Here is a 14,395-nt window from a genome sequence, read left to right on the forward strand (position 1 = left end):
TAACATAGACCATGATGCTTATTACTCACCCATTTAACATTACTAGTACATGAAACTTTATGGTCGTTATACAGATAGTGGGTGTGTATGTGTGTGTGTTCATGAGTATGTGTATATGTATGTTAAAAGAACAAACCTAAGATCGGTGTATGATCATAGAATCAAATCTTAAGACCGTTACTATTTATTATTATTTTTTAAAAAAATTCTAACATTTTTTTGAACTAACTAAGTGCATCGAATATGAACCCTAGAAACCCTTTTGATTTTTTTTTATTGTTACATGATGTATTGAAAATGTATTTTTCATGTTTTTAAGTAATTATTGTTAACTACATGATTAACTAATGGATGTATTTTTTTTTAGTTTTAAAATTCTTTTGATAGTATCTTATGACATCGAATCAATCTTGTGAAAAGATTTTACAAAGCAGAAAAAAACACTATATGTGATCTGATCTTGACGGCCTTAAACAATATCTTATCAAAAAAAAATTTTAATTATTTTTAGAAGAAAAAAAACTATATTATAATGAATATTCTCTGTTTAACAAAGAGAATATCATAATATGAAGGTAAAATAATACGATAAGTCAAAAAAAAATATATTAAAATAATAAGATAATATTAAAATGAGATTAAAAAAAGTTATTTTAATTTTTTTTTAATAAATTTTTGATCATATTTGTGAAAAGGCTCTCATGTTCGGTTGGTGACCGGTTTGCCGTGAAAAATTGAAATATATAAATAATTATATTTTTTTTTGAACTTAATTGTTAAAAAAAATATTAGAGTTTAATTGAATACAAAGTCATAAACTAATTAAAATATTTAAACATGTGATTTAAAAGACAATATCTTTTTAATATATAAAACTAAATAGATATAAAGTTCAAAGACAAACATCAAGAAAATCATATACATACTTAGCTTAATTTATTTTTAATAGAAAAATTATGATATTGTGATTTTTCTTTTCATTTAAACTTATAACATCCCACTGAAATTGGTTAACAAGTTACAAATAATTATAATAACTTTGATCAATATAAGTTATACATTACATTAAACTATTTTGAACCTATTTTAGTGAATATTAAGTTGTTTTGGAGACGGTTTGTGTAATTGTAAATATTTATAACATGTTAATTGATTTTAGTGGATACATAATAGATTAAATAAAAGTTTCATATTATTAGTAGCTTTTTTTTAAATGAATATATAATAATTTTTAACTAGTTACAAATAATTATAATAATCTTCGATCAATATAAGTTATACATCACATTGGACTTTTTAAACCGGTTTTAGTGAATACTAAGTTGTTTTGGAGACGGTTGTGTAATTGTAAATATTTATAATATGTTATATGTTAATTGATTTTAGTGGATAGATTAAATAAAAGTTTCATGTTATTAATAGCTTTTCTTAAAATGAATATATAAGAAATTTAGAACAAAAGATTGAAATTATAAAAAATTCTTAAATGTTTGTTCACGTTAAAATCATGAAATGTGAAAACTTAATTCTATCTTCATTATCTTCTACCATAAAATTTGCATGATGAAAATTGAAAAAGTCCCCTTTTAGAAAAACCACTGAGGATAAAAAGTGTAAGGAGTTTGTTTGATATTTTTTTATCTTTATCGATTCTTGTGCAAAATTATAATGGTCAGTACTCTGAAGCATTAATGCTATAGGTGTAAAAACCAAGAGGAGCAGGTTTTGGAGTTTTGCAAACTTTTTTGCAGGTCTAGTAGCATGGGGGCACTTTAGGGTTTTCCCGATATTTCATAGACCTTCCACTTCCCACAACGGTAATATTTTAGAAAACAATAAATGAGGCTACAAGTTATTTTACTGTGGTTATTTTTACGGCGTCATAATAGCAACTCTGCAAAGCCATTTTAGCTAGCCGTTGAATTCAAATATTCAAAAGTCTATGACGCCAATTTTTTGTAATGTGTATACAATAATTATCTACATAAAATTATATAAATAGTTTGTATGATTTATTAAGACTACAAGGAGTAGGAGGTGTTAAGGGATGATAAGAATGATACACACCATCCCTTAACTTGAGTTAAAGAAGATGCTAAGAAAAAGTTGCAACTTTAGAGAGGAGAGAAAAAATAACTTTAGAGAGGAGAGAAAAAATATGAAGGAGTGTCATGATTGATTCATTTGTATTTCTTTATATATTTTAATTTGTTTTTCTTTAAAATCAAACCTATTAAATTGTCATACTATCACTCTCTATCTTTTTTGTGCTAAACATGTTAAGCTTATTTGATATAAAAAAAACTAAAAAATAAATGTAGCAATGTGCTGAGAGTGTTACCATTACCTCCGGTCTAAATGTTACAAATTCAGTCTTTATTCATTATTAAACTTAATCTTTATGGTTTATAAAACTTGCATGGTTGGCCCTGATCAATATAAAAAAATCTTCTTTACCCTTATTATTTCTTTTACCTTTAGTTTTGTTTAAAAACAATTTATAGAAAAAAAAAAAAAAAACCCTCCACGTAGCCCCACTCCTACCTGATACCCCCACCCCACTCGATTTTTCAATTCAAAAAAACTTAGAGATATCAACGGGGGCAAACGGGACGAGGGTTGCATCCTCCACCCCTAGCCCCAAAAAATGAAATCTTAATTAATTTTAAAAAGGAGTAAAATTGTCGAAATGATATAAAAGAACAAAGTTGATATCTAATATTTAGACAAAATTACAAAAATGGTCCCTATGGTTTGCCAAAAGTCACAAAGTCAGTCCCTGATAATTTTTTTTGACGAACATGGTCCCTGTGGTTTCCAAAACTTGCATCAATGGCTCTTTTTGCTGACGTCGTTACTGTTCATCCGTTAGTGTAAGGGTATTTTGGTCTTTTCAAGTAGCAGGGACTGATTTTGTGACTATGGGTAAACCATAGGGACCATTTATGTATTTTTTTCTATATTTTATGTTTATGAGTTTGTGACTTTTCCACTCATTTACTTTTTAAAATATCACTTTGAATCCTTCACTTTGAACTTTGAAAAATGTTACTTTCACCCCTCTATTTTCTAAATTTTCGTGTTTAACCCCGTATTATATATAATTTGTTTTTTATTAATAACTTTCGTTCGCTAACCTAAAAAAACTATTTTTACGTGTTTATTTTCATATATTTGTCGGTATAATTCAAGGTGATCAACGTTTCGACTATAATTTAGAACTTTCTTTCGTTATTTTTTTTAAAGTTACATGGTTTTTTTTATAAAATTGTCGGTTTAAATTCGAGCTTATTTTTCGACGTAGTTTTTTTTATAACTTTATGTACGTTTCCTACGTATGAGACGGGTCATATATAATAACTTTCGTTTGTTAATTTTAAAAATATATTATATTCGAGATTGTCTATGTTTTGATGTATTTTTTATACATTTTGTGCTTAATTTTATATACATTCCTACGTATCATTCGGGTCATATATAATAACTTTCATTTGTTAGCTTAAAAAAATGTAGTATATTCGAGTTTGTCTATGTTTCGACCTAACTTTTGTTTTATGTTTTTTACGTATCAATATAGATTCGAGTTCGTCTATATTTCGACGTAATTTTTTTTATGTTTCGTGCTTATTTTTATGTACGTGTTTTTTTTCATTCATGTTTTTTTACGTCGAAATGCAACTTTTATGACTATAATCACCAAAATTCAACTTACAAAATTCAAGCTTATAATTACGCTTTTATCTATTATATGTGAACAAACTTATACGTAGGAACATACATATAATAGATAAAAGTGTAATTATAATCTTGAATTTTGATGATTATAGTCATAAAAGTTGCATTTCGACGTAAAAAAACATGAATGAAAAAAAACACGTACATAAAAATAAGCACGAAACATAAAAAAATTACGTCGAAATATAGACGAACTCGAATCTATATTGATACGTAAAAAACATGAAACAAAAGTTAGGTCGAAACATAGACAAACTCGAATATACTACATTTTTTTAAGCTAACAAACGAAAGTTATTATATACGACCCGAATGATACGTAGGAATGTATATAAAATTAAACACAAAATGTATAAAAAATACATCAAAACATAGACAATCTCGAATATAATATATTTTTTAAAATTAACAAACGAAAGTTATTATATATGACCCGTCTCATACGTAGGAAACGTACATAAAGTTAAAAAAAAAAAAACTACGTCGAAAAATAAGCTCGAATTTAAACCGACAATTTTATAAAAAAAACCATGTAACTTTAAAAAAAATAACGAAAGAAAGTTCTAAATTATAGTCGAAACGTTGATCACCTTGAATTATACCGACAAATATATGAAAATAAACACGTAAAAATAGTTTTTTTAGGTTAGCGAACAAAAGTTATTAATAAAAAACAAATTATATATAATACGGGGTTAAACACGAAAATTTAGAAAATAGAGGGGTGAAAGTAACATTTTTCAAAGTTCAAAGTGAAGGGTTCAAAGTGATATTTTAAAAAGTAAATGAGTGGAAAAGTCACAAACTCATAAACATAAAATATAGAAAAAAAATACATAAATGGTCCCTATGGTTTACCTATAGTCACAAAATCAGTCCCTGCTACTTGAAAAGACCAAAATACCCTTATACTAACGGATGAACAGTAACGACGTCAGCAAAAAGGGCCATTGATGCAAGTTTTGGAAACCACAGGGACCATGTTCGTCAAAAAAAATTAGCAGGGACTGACTTTGTGACTTTTGGCAAACCATAGGGACCATTTTTGTAATTTTGTCTAATATTTATATTGCTTTGAAAACATGTTAGGAATAGAAAGTTACTAACATGACATGCTAATAGTTGAGAAAACACATCTTTGACAAAGTAGGATGTCTAAATGAGAAAATGATCAAAAAGTGTCTAAATGAAAAGTAGTTCAAAAGGTCCCATGAATCTTTATACCTATTATAGCAATAAAAGTTGTCTATTATTTGGATGTCGTTGATATAATGAAAAAATAAATGTGAGTAATAATAGGATGCTATAATCAAACAATAAATTAGAGTATGTTGTTATTCATGCATTTACCCACATTTCTTCCACAATACATTGCGTTTAATCATTAAATGTTGTTCAAAAAAATAAATAAAATAATCATTAAAGTATCATTTAAAAATATAAATTGCCATATAAGCCTTCATAACATTTGGACGTATTTTTGGGGGTTTTAAGTTATTAATTAAAATGATAATCTATGAGAGCCACCATCTTTTTCATTACTTGTTAAAAAGTGACTACTAAATTGACGAAAATAACCTCCTTAATTAGAAAATAAAATGTTTTCCAAGAAGTTCAAGACCTCCTTCTCTACTAATAGGTTTAAAAAAATTATCTATCGAAGAACACTCCATTCTCTAAGGCTAAAGGGAGTGGGGGCGCCAAGCCCACTCGCCAAAAGCTTGGTATGAACAAAACACCACCCCCTTTACCATGTTAAGCAATGTGCTAAGAAGAGCTCGCTAGTTCACTAACGAAAAGAGGGAGAAGAAAAGATTATTTGCAGTCGGCTGTCATTGTCCTTTTGTATTTGCTTTCTTTTTTTATTTTTATTTTTCTAAAATCAGAAGGCTGTGATTGGTCATTTTTTATTTGTATTTTTGTTTTAATTTTTTTTCTCAAAATCCAGGTGTATATATTTTCTATGACAAAAGATTAGATGGAAAAAAAAATCTGATATGGCATGTCTTAGCATCTCTTTAGCATGGGTCAGCGCTCCCCATAGCCTAAGCATTTATTACCTTTGAAGAGGTGAAGTCAACAGTCTAGAAGTACGGAGCCTACAAGGCCTCTACCCGGTTGCTTTACCTTTGCATTTGTTAAGAAACACTGGGATGCAATTGCAAGGGATATCTTCTTGGTTATCAAAGACTCCGCACAAAAACAAGATCGATAGAGGATGCAACTTCTTTCTTTATTATGGTGTCGAAGATTACAAATTCTATTACTTTGGATGAATTCATACATATAAGCCTAATTTGATGTCGTTACAAGATCATCTTGAAGGTGCTAGCCGAAAGGCTAGAATTAGTTATAACTTAGTTATTAGCTCAACCCAAACAACCTACATAAAAAATTGCAACATACTTGACGACCCACTAAAAAACTGCAACATACTTGGCGACCCAATGATTGTAAATGAAGTCATCTCATGGGTTAAGAAAGCTAAAGTTAATGCATTTTCTTTAAAGTCAACTTTAAAAAGGCCTTTGATAGTGTGAACCAGAAGTACCTAGATTCTATGATGTCGGTAGATGGATTTTGGGATAAAGTGGCAAAACTAGATTTGGAGTTATTGGCTAGAAATACCAATTGCTTAATTGGTAACTTGCCATTCATTTACTTGGGTTTACTTGTCGGCGCTATAATCTCAAGAATATTCCACTGGAGCACTTTGATATCCAAATTTCAAGCTAATTTATCGAAATGGAAGGCCTCCACAGTGTCTTTCGGTGGAAGACTAACATTATGCAAATATTTGTGTTGGGAAGCCTTGGTGCTTTCTTATTCTCGCTCTATAAGGCACCGATTAAAGTCGTTAACTCTCTTGAAATTTTGAGAAGACATTTTTTTTGGGACAGATCGACACAAAAGACAAAAATATCATGGATTAGTTGGGAAAATGTACTCTTCGAAACAAGAAGACAGAAGCATAAATATTGGAAATCGTTAGGCTTAAAACCTTAATTTGTTAGGAAAATGGTGGTGACAGTTTAAAGAAAATAAACAAGAACTATGGAAAAGTGTCGTCATAGCAATTTATGATCGGGATGGGGGATTTAAATTACCCTCAAGGGCAAAAAGGAAGAGTTGCTACTGGGTAATATTGCAAACTTGTTAGTAATTCTCTCAAAAGAAAATGTTAAAAATAAAGATCTTTTCAAAGAATCACTTACAGCTCAGCAAACTAAATAGTCTTGGAATCTGGAAGCACAAGAAATATACTCGGTCTCTTCCCTAATCAACAGTAAAGTAGGATATGGTCCTAGAAACTAGTAAGGAGATGGTCCTAGAAACTAGTAAGGAGAGTAGCACATGATAGGATCCCAACCGGATTGAACTTCATAAAACGAGGCATTGGTGATAACCCCATGTACAATGTGATCAGAATGGTCCAGAAATGTTAATATACTAGCATGGAGAGTAGCACATGACAGGAGGTTAGTGGAGGTGAGCAAAACCGAACCCAAAGCCATAAACCCGACTAATACGAAACCGACGGTTTGGGTTTGATTTTTTTTTTTAAACTGAAATATTGGGTCGGTTTTGGTTTTATAAAATGTAAAAAACCGAGAAAAACCGAACCGAATCGAATTTTATGATGTATTCTACGGAATATATATGTTTTCGTTTGTTTTTAAACACAAAAATAAACCTGGTGTAGTTGTTAAGACGCTAATGCATCTTTCCTGAGGTCCCAAGTTTGAAAACCATTGCCTACATTTCGTTTGTTTTATTTTTAATGTCATTTAAAAAGTATATCACATCTCCTAGGTATTCAAACTAAGCTGGCATATCATCTCTTATATAAGCAATGTTGATTCTAAGGTCATCAACATCAGTACAATGCAACTAATATTTCAATTGTGACACATCAGCTTTGCAATGACTATTCACATCAGTGCAATAATATTCATCTCTCAAAAGTGGTCCCCACTGCAAATCATCTCTTATATAAGCAATGTTGATTCTAAGGTCATCAACATCAGTACAATGCAACTAATATTTCAATTGTGACACATCAGCTTTGCAATGACTATTCACATCAGTGCAATAATATTCATCTCTCAAAAGTGGTCCCCACTGCAAATCGGTTCCAAAAAACATGAATTATAAAACAAATATTACAATATTATTCCTCATTTTCTTCGTCTTCAAATCGGTTCCAAATCTCTTCAATCAAATCCGCTTGTAGTTGGTGATTTATGGATCTGTTACGAATTTTTGCATGACTCCGAAGATACATTTCATATGAAGGAAGACGACTTCGGGAAATTTCAGGCCTAACTATATTAAAAATAACATCATTATCTGTATAATCAAATTGACGACTATATGAATCATGTTCATCTTCCACAATCATATTGTGCATAATGACACAAGCTCTCATTATTTCTCCAATTATTTCCTTGCACCACATACGCGATGGTCCACTAATAATAGCAAACCTTGCTTGTAATACGCCAAACGCTTTTTCAACATCTTTCCTAGCCGCCTCTTGTTTCTTTGCAAATAGTGCATGTTTCGGTCCTTGAGGTAATGGTATTGATTTTACAAAAGTAGCCCAATTAAGATAAATTCCATCTGTGAGGTAGTAACCTAAGTTGTAATTGTTACCATTCACTTGGAAGTTAATCTTTGGTGCTTTCCCTTCTAACACCTCGTGAAAAATAGGAGAACGGTCTAACACATTGATGTCATTTAATGTACCTGGAAGACCAAAAAAAGTATGTCATATCCACAAATCTTGTGACGCAACAGCTTCTAACATTATTGTTGGACTTTTATGATCTCCTCTAGCATATTGCCTATGCCATGCAACTGGACAATTTTTCTATTCCCAATGCATACAATCAATACTACCTAACATACCTGGAAACCCTCGTTCGTGTCCAAGATGAAGTAAGCGTTGAAGGTCTTCAACAGTTGGTCTTCGCAAGTACTCGTCCCCAAACACGCTTGGATGGCATTACGTGATGAGGAGAAATGGTGTACCCGTATACAAGAAAGACAAAGAGATGCCAACGAAATGGAATCTATTGGGCCAAAGAGGACTAAGAATAGTATATCCGGCGAATACACGTCATCATCCTCAAATACAAACATATCAGTTAATGAGCCAATATCAAATCCTCGTCCAGTGGGAAGAAAAGCTTCTAAAGGTAAAGGGAAACAAACACCAATGTCAAGCACCTCTCTTGAAAGTATACAAGATACGATGCAAACCCAAATTAATATTGAGATGGAAAAAATGAACATAATGAAAGAATACACAACAACTTTGAAAGACCACGATATGAAAAAAGATGGACGTCAAAAGAGTAAACTAGCGATGAAATTATTAGAAATTGATCCATCAACATTGTCAGAACAACAAATAAAGTTGTATGAAATGCAACTCGATATGTTATTAAACGGAAAATGATGTCAGTTTTATGCACTCTATCAATTAAGTTTAAATAATTGTATTTCTTTTAATTTAATATGTTTATGATAATTTATATTTTAAATAAATAATAGTTATTAATATTTGTTAATTGAGAAAGGAGGTATATATCATTGTTTTAAAAATCAGTTTTTTAGTTGAACCGATCTGGTGACCGGTTCCGGGTTCAATCGGTTCTACCACTGGTTCAACCCGTTCATGCATTTTTATGTATTTTATGTTCTACGTTTAAATTAAATAGTTGTATTCATTCTAATTTAATGTTTACAATTATATTTTTTAAATAAACTATAATTATTAATATTTGTTAATTAAATAATAATTAAATTTAAAATTGAAGTTAACGTAAACACAAATAAAATGAAATTTGAAAAACAAAATAAACAATGTTTATATATATTAATATGTTAATGTAATAAAAACATGATTAAGTGGAAAAGTATTAAAAGAGAAACATTATTTTAATATTAAATATGATTTGCAAGCCTTTCATTAAATTGAAAGGAGTTAGTCTACGTGGCATGTAAAATGAAGTATGTGGCATTGCAAAAGATATTGACAACCTTGATGTTCTAAGGTCAACCACATCAGTGCAATGTCACTAATCTTTCAATTGTGACATATCAGCTTTGCAATGACTACTCAAATCAGTGCAATAACACTCATATTTCAATAGTGGTCCCCACTGCCATATCAACAATTACTATATATATATATATATATATATATATATATATATATATATATACTTAATAATAAATAAACATAAATTTTATTATTATAATTAAAATAATATTTTTAAAATAAAATAACAACATAATAATAAATATTAAATTTATTTTACTTTATTAATTATTTAAATATTAAGACATTATAAAAAACATAAATTATAAAACAAATATTACAATATTATTCCTCATTTTCTTTGTCTTCAAATCGGTTTCAAATATCTTCAATCAAATCCGCTTGTAGTTTGTGATTTATGGATCTATTACGAATTTTTGTATGACTCCGAAGATACATTTCATATGAAGGAAGACGACTTCCGGAAATTTCAGGCCTAACTATATTAAAATTAACATCATTATCTGTATAATCAAATTGACGAATATATGAATCACGTTAATCTTCCACAATCAAAAGTGGTCCCTATTGCCACATTAACAACCACCTTTTACATTTTAATAAAAACACCATTATAAATTATAATTATATATATATATATATATATATATATATATATATATATATAATAGAAGAGTAAATAATCATACATATATAATATATATAACTTCGTCATATATAATATTAGTAACTACTATCTTTAAAATAATATAAATATGATGACATGTACTTGCAAATGAACTTGTAGAAGTTGAAAGATAAATGCTAATATGGCATGTCAAACCCATTTGCAAGAGCTTTGCAATGACCGATGTAGATGCTCTAAGGTCATCCACATCAGTGCAATGTCACTAATCTTTTAATTATGACACATCAGCTTTGTAATGAGTATTCACATCAGTGCAATAACACTCATCTTTCAAAAATGGTCCCCATTGCCACATCAACTATTACTTTATATATATATATATATATATATATATATATATATATATATATATATATATATATATATTGGTTACTGAAGTAAAAAAAACAAAAACCATATATTTAATAGAGTACTAATTTTTTGTTTTTTTGTATAAGATGAATTTACCAATTTAAAAATAAAATAAATAACGTAACAAAAGTTCTAATAGATAAATATTATATTTACACACAAATATCACTCATATTCTTTTTTTGTAAATATAGTTTTAATATGATCTTTTTTATATTTAATCATACAATATATGTACAATATTTCTCGAGTGATCAAGCTTTAATTGGTTTGTCTTTCAATTTAAAATCAAAATAGTCTTCATAAAATATTTAGAAAATCAAAGATATTCCTTGTATTAAATTTAAATATCCATGTGGGCCATAGAGTTTGCCTTTGCAAGCCTTGCAGACTGTGAAAGGGCTCATCGTATGTGGCATTCAATTTGGTTTTGAAAGGGGTTTGCAAGACTCGATGTGGATGCTCTAACTTCATTCCCGCATTACCCCTAGTAAGAAAAATCCACCATGGTTACTTCAATAAAAGGATTTATCATCTTTCAAAGAATTACTTGGGCTTCCAATTGGGTTTGGTTTAAGCCAGAAACCAAACCAAAAAGAGCCCCAAAACCGAGAAACCGAACCCATTGGTTTTAGGTCGGGTTGGGTTCTAATTTTTGAAAACCGATAAGTCAGTTTTGGGTTCGGTTTTAGATTAAAACCGACCCATAATAGTTTTTATGCAATCTATGAATATTTTTATGGTTTGTAAAATCTTTAATCTTATGTTGCTAAAATTGAAATTTAGAGTTTTTATTTACATAAAAGTTTTCATATTTAAATAGGCGAATAAATCCCCGATTCCCTACTGGCGATCCTAATAAGGAATCCTGGTCCGAGGTGGGGGTGGGGATGTGGATTCATTTATATTCTTCATTAGGGATGAAAATCGAGATGAGGATTCTAATGAGAATTTGAGGATGACGTTATTCCCCAGCCACATGCAATCTCCAAGGTAGTCACCTTTTGGGATTTTAGACTGCATGCCTTAGAACTTCTTTGGTGATAGGTCATGTGTTTTGGCGTTTGTTTTATCGCTTTTCATGGTTATATTGATTCTTTTTTATTGATGTGTGGGATTTTGATATGGTTTGTGTGGTAGTGGGATATCCTTCTTCCGATAGGGATGAGCAAAACCAAACTCGATAACCGACAAAAACAAATGAACAGAAACCAAAAAACCGAAACCACACATAAACCGTCGGTTTTGGGTTTCGAAATCAAAAACCAAAAAATCGGTCTCAGTTTCAGTTTGGGTTCTACAGAAACCCTACCCATAATTCGACCCAATATATTTAATTGTGTTTTTTAATATTTATTATTAATATATAACATAAAAAATAAGGTATATACATCGGTATTACACTATTACCTAAAGTCCCAAACCCTAAACAATCGTTCCCTTTCTCCCTCGTCTGGTCACTGCATCATTCTCCATCTCTTCCCTCTTTGTTCGTCGACCTTCATCATTCTCCCATTCTCTCTGGGTTCTTTGATACTATGTAGCAAGAAGAGAAGGCGAAATCTGTTAGCCCCAATGCAATATCAGTGATATTGTCGAACCCTATTCCAGATTCATCAGCTGATCTACCGGAACTTGTTCAAGTTCTCGACCTCAAAGCTTCTGGCAACAGATACACAAGAGTTTCTAAAATTTTCAATTGATCGTTTATATATTCACTTGCTGTAACCACAATTCCTTTCAATCGACCCCTTAATAACAATCGTATGCAGGCAACAAATATGGTTGAAGAATGTGCACATCCAAAACTAGCTCAATTTGTTAAAACACAAAGTTGGGTGGTGGAATCTGGCGACTATCTCACTTTCCCACGAGGATGAACTCTTGTTACATGACCTAATTTCATCATATCTGCATTAGCCAAGATTGCTAGAGCTGTCCATTTAGCATCTTGTTAGCATTGTTCTTGAGTTCAGTTGCTAAAACTGCACCCTTTTGAGTATCCAACTTCCTCCTCCAGTCTACACCTGAATAATTTGGATCAAATTCATTCAATGCATTCAATGCATTCAAAGTCAACAAAGATTTCTGATTGTTAACCTCCATAACACTTTGAACTTCACATCTAGCCACCAAGGAGATATCATTGTCAAGCTTCCATCGTCTATACCTGTACCCAACAGAGGCAACTTCTTCTCCTTCGGTTGCAAGTGGATTTGGCTCCTCAAATGTAACCTTTTCCCATCTCTCTGTAGAACGTGCTGTGAGAAGTTTTGATTTATGTAAGCGGCTTCTACAGATAATGAATGAGCAGAATTGATATCATCTTTGGCTTCAGGCAATGGCTCCTGTAACGTTTCGTTAACAGATAGCAAATCTAGCTGCGATCCATCTCGTTTATCGAAGAACAGTTTGTTACCAACGCGTTGGATTACGATATCCCATGAGTAAACCGACCTTGGCGCGCGCATGAGAGTGGAGAAAATAGAATCGGTCGCGAATACAGTCGCTTTATCTTCATTGGCGAGCCTTCGAATCACTGGATCGTCTGTAGTTGTGACTTTGAAGAAATTCTTGTTCTTGAAACGCTCCAATCGGCGTTCGTTCTTCGGCGTTGTTCTATCGTAGACTTTATCGTAAGATTCAAGCGAACCACAAATAAGTAGATCTTCTGGTTCAGGAACAGTGTATGAGAGTTTTGTAAACGTCGAGAAAGGGATTTGATCGAGCATGTTCCATTCCGGTTGAATGTCAACTGACGATTTGAACACCGCTGCTTCGCGTCTAGGGTTATCACCTCCAGACCTGTTAGCATGGTATAATCGGTCACGGCGACTCGGCGAGCACGCTGCTTCTCCGCTTCAAGTTTACGCGCCACCTCCTCATCATGGCGTTGCGGGAGCTGATTGCGATTGTTCTGGAACCTCCATTTAGGACCAAATTTCGGGCGTGGTGGAGGCTTGCCGTCGACGAGGCGGAAGGTGGCATCATCGTCAGCGTTGAGACCGCTGCCGAAAGAATCGTCATTGGTAAAATAGAAGGCGGAGTCGGCAGGATTATTGCTGCGGTTGTTGAAACGATTAGGATTGTTGTAGTTTGATCTGGTCCAATCAGCAATACGTCCAAGTTTATCGGAACGGGAGAAAGGGGCGGAGGAACATTGACGGGGAGGATACAGGCAGCGGAGCCGTCGGATTCCGGTGGACCCCATCCGTCATGACTAAAGGGAACGTCGCCGATTTCCAATCCTGCCATGTTTTCCGATGTGTTGTGTAGAAGAGATGAAGAGGGTAGAAGAAAAACCCTATATCTCGAGTACAATTACCATTTACACCCTGATTAAAAATGGGCCAAAATCATATTGGTCTTGCCATCTTGCTGCTATATTGGGCCACAATAAGCCCATTTATTGTTTTTAGGGGCTGGCGGCTGGCCCTGTCCCTAATTGGGTTCAAAAATTGCGATAAGGAGTGAACCGGTTCTGAAAAGGTCACAGTGACTGGGAAGTCTTATGTCAGTCCAGACCAATAGCCTGGATCGGGTCCTATTTT

General features: G+C 31.9%; 1 protein-coding gene and 1 pseudogene across 1 annotated transcript; both read right to left on the reverse strand.

The window, feature by feature from the left end:
* Window positions 1-7,906: 7,906 nt before the first annotated feature.
* LOC145104849 (uncharacterized) lies at window positions 7,907-8,644 on the reverse strand. Its single transcript, XM_079042017.1, has 2 exons — window positions 8,626-8,644; window positions 7,907-8,484 (listed from the first exon to the last, which is right to left on the reverse strand). The coding sequence occupies exons 1-2, from the start codon at window positions 8,642-8,644 to the stop codon at window positions 7,907-7,909; spliced, it is 597 nt and encodes a 198-aa protein (XP_078898143.1).
* A 3,644-nt stretch (window positions 8,645-12,288) lies between these two features.
* LOC145109959 (eukaryotic translation initiation factor 3 subunit D pseudogene) lies at window positions 12,289-14,099 on the reverse strand (annotated as a pseudogene).
* Between the last annotated feature and the right edge of the window lie 296 nt (window positions 14,100-14,395).

The sequence above is a fragment of the Lactuca virosa genome, chromosome 4, assembly GCF_052849685.1.
Source record: "Lactuca virosa cultivar CGN04683 chromosome 4, Lactuca_virosa_CGN04683_v6, whole genome shotgun sequence".
NCBI classification, from domain to species: Eukaryota; Viridiplantae; Streptophyta; class Magnoliopsida; order Asterales; family Asteraceae; genus Lactuca; species Lactuca virosa.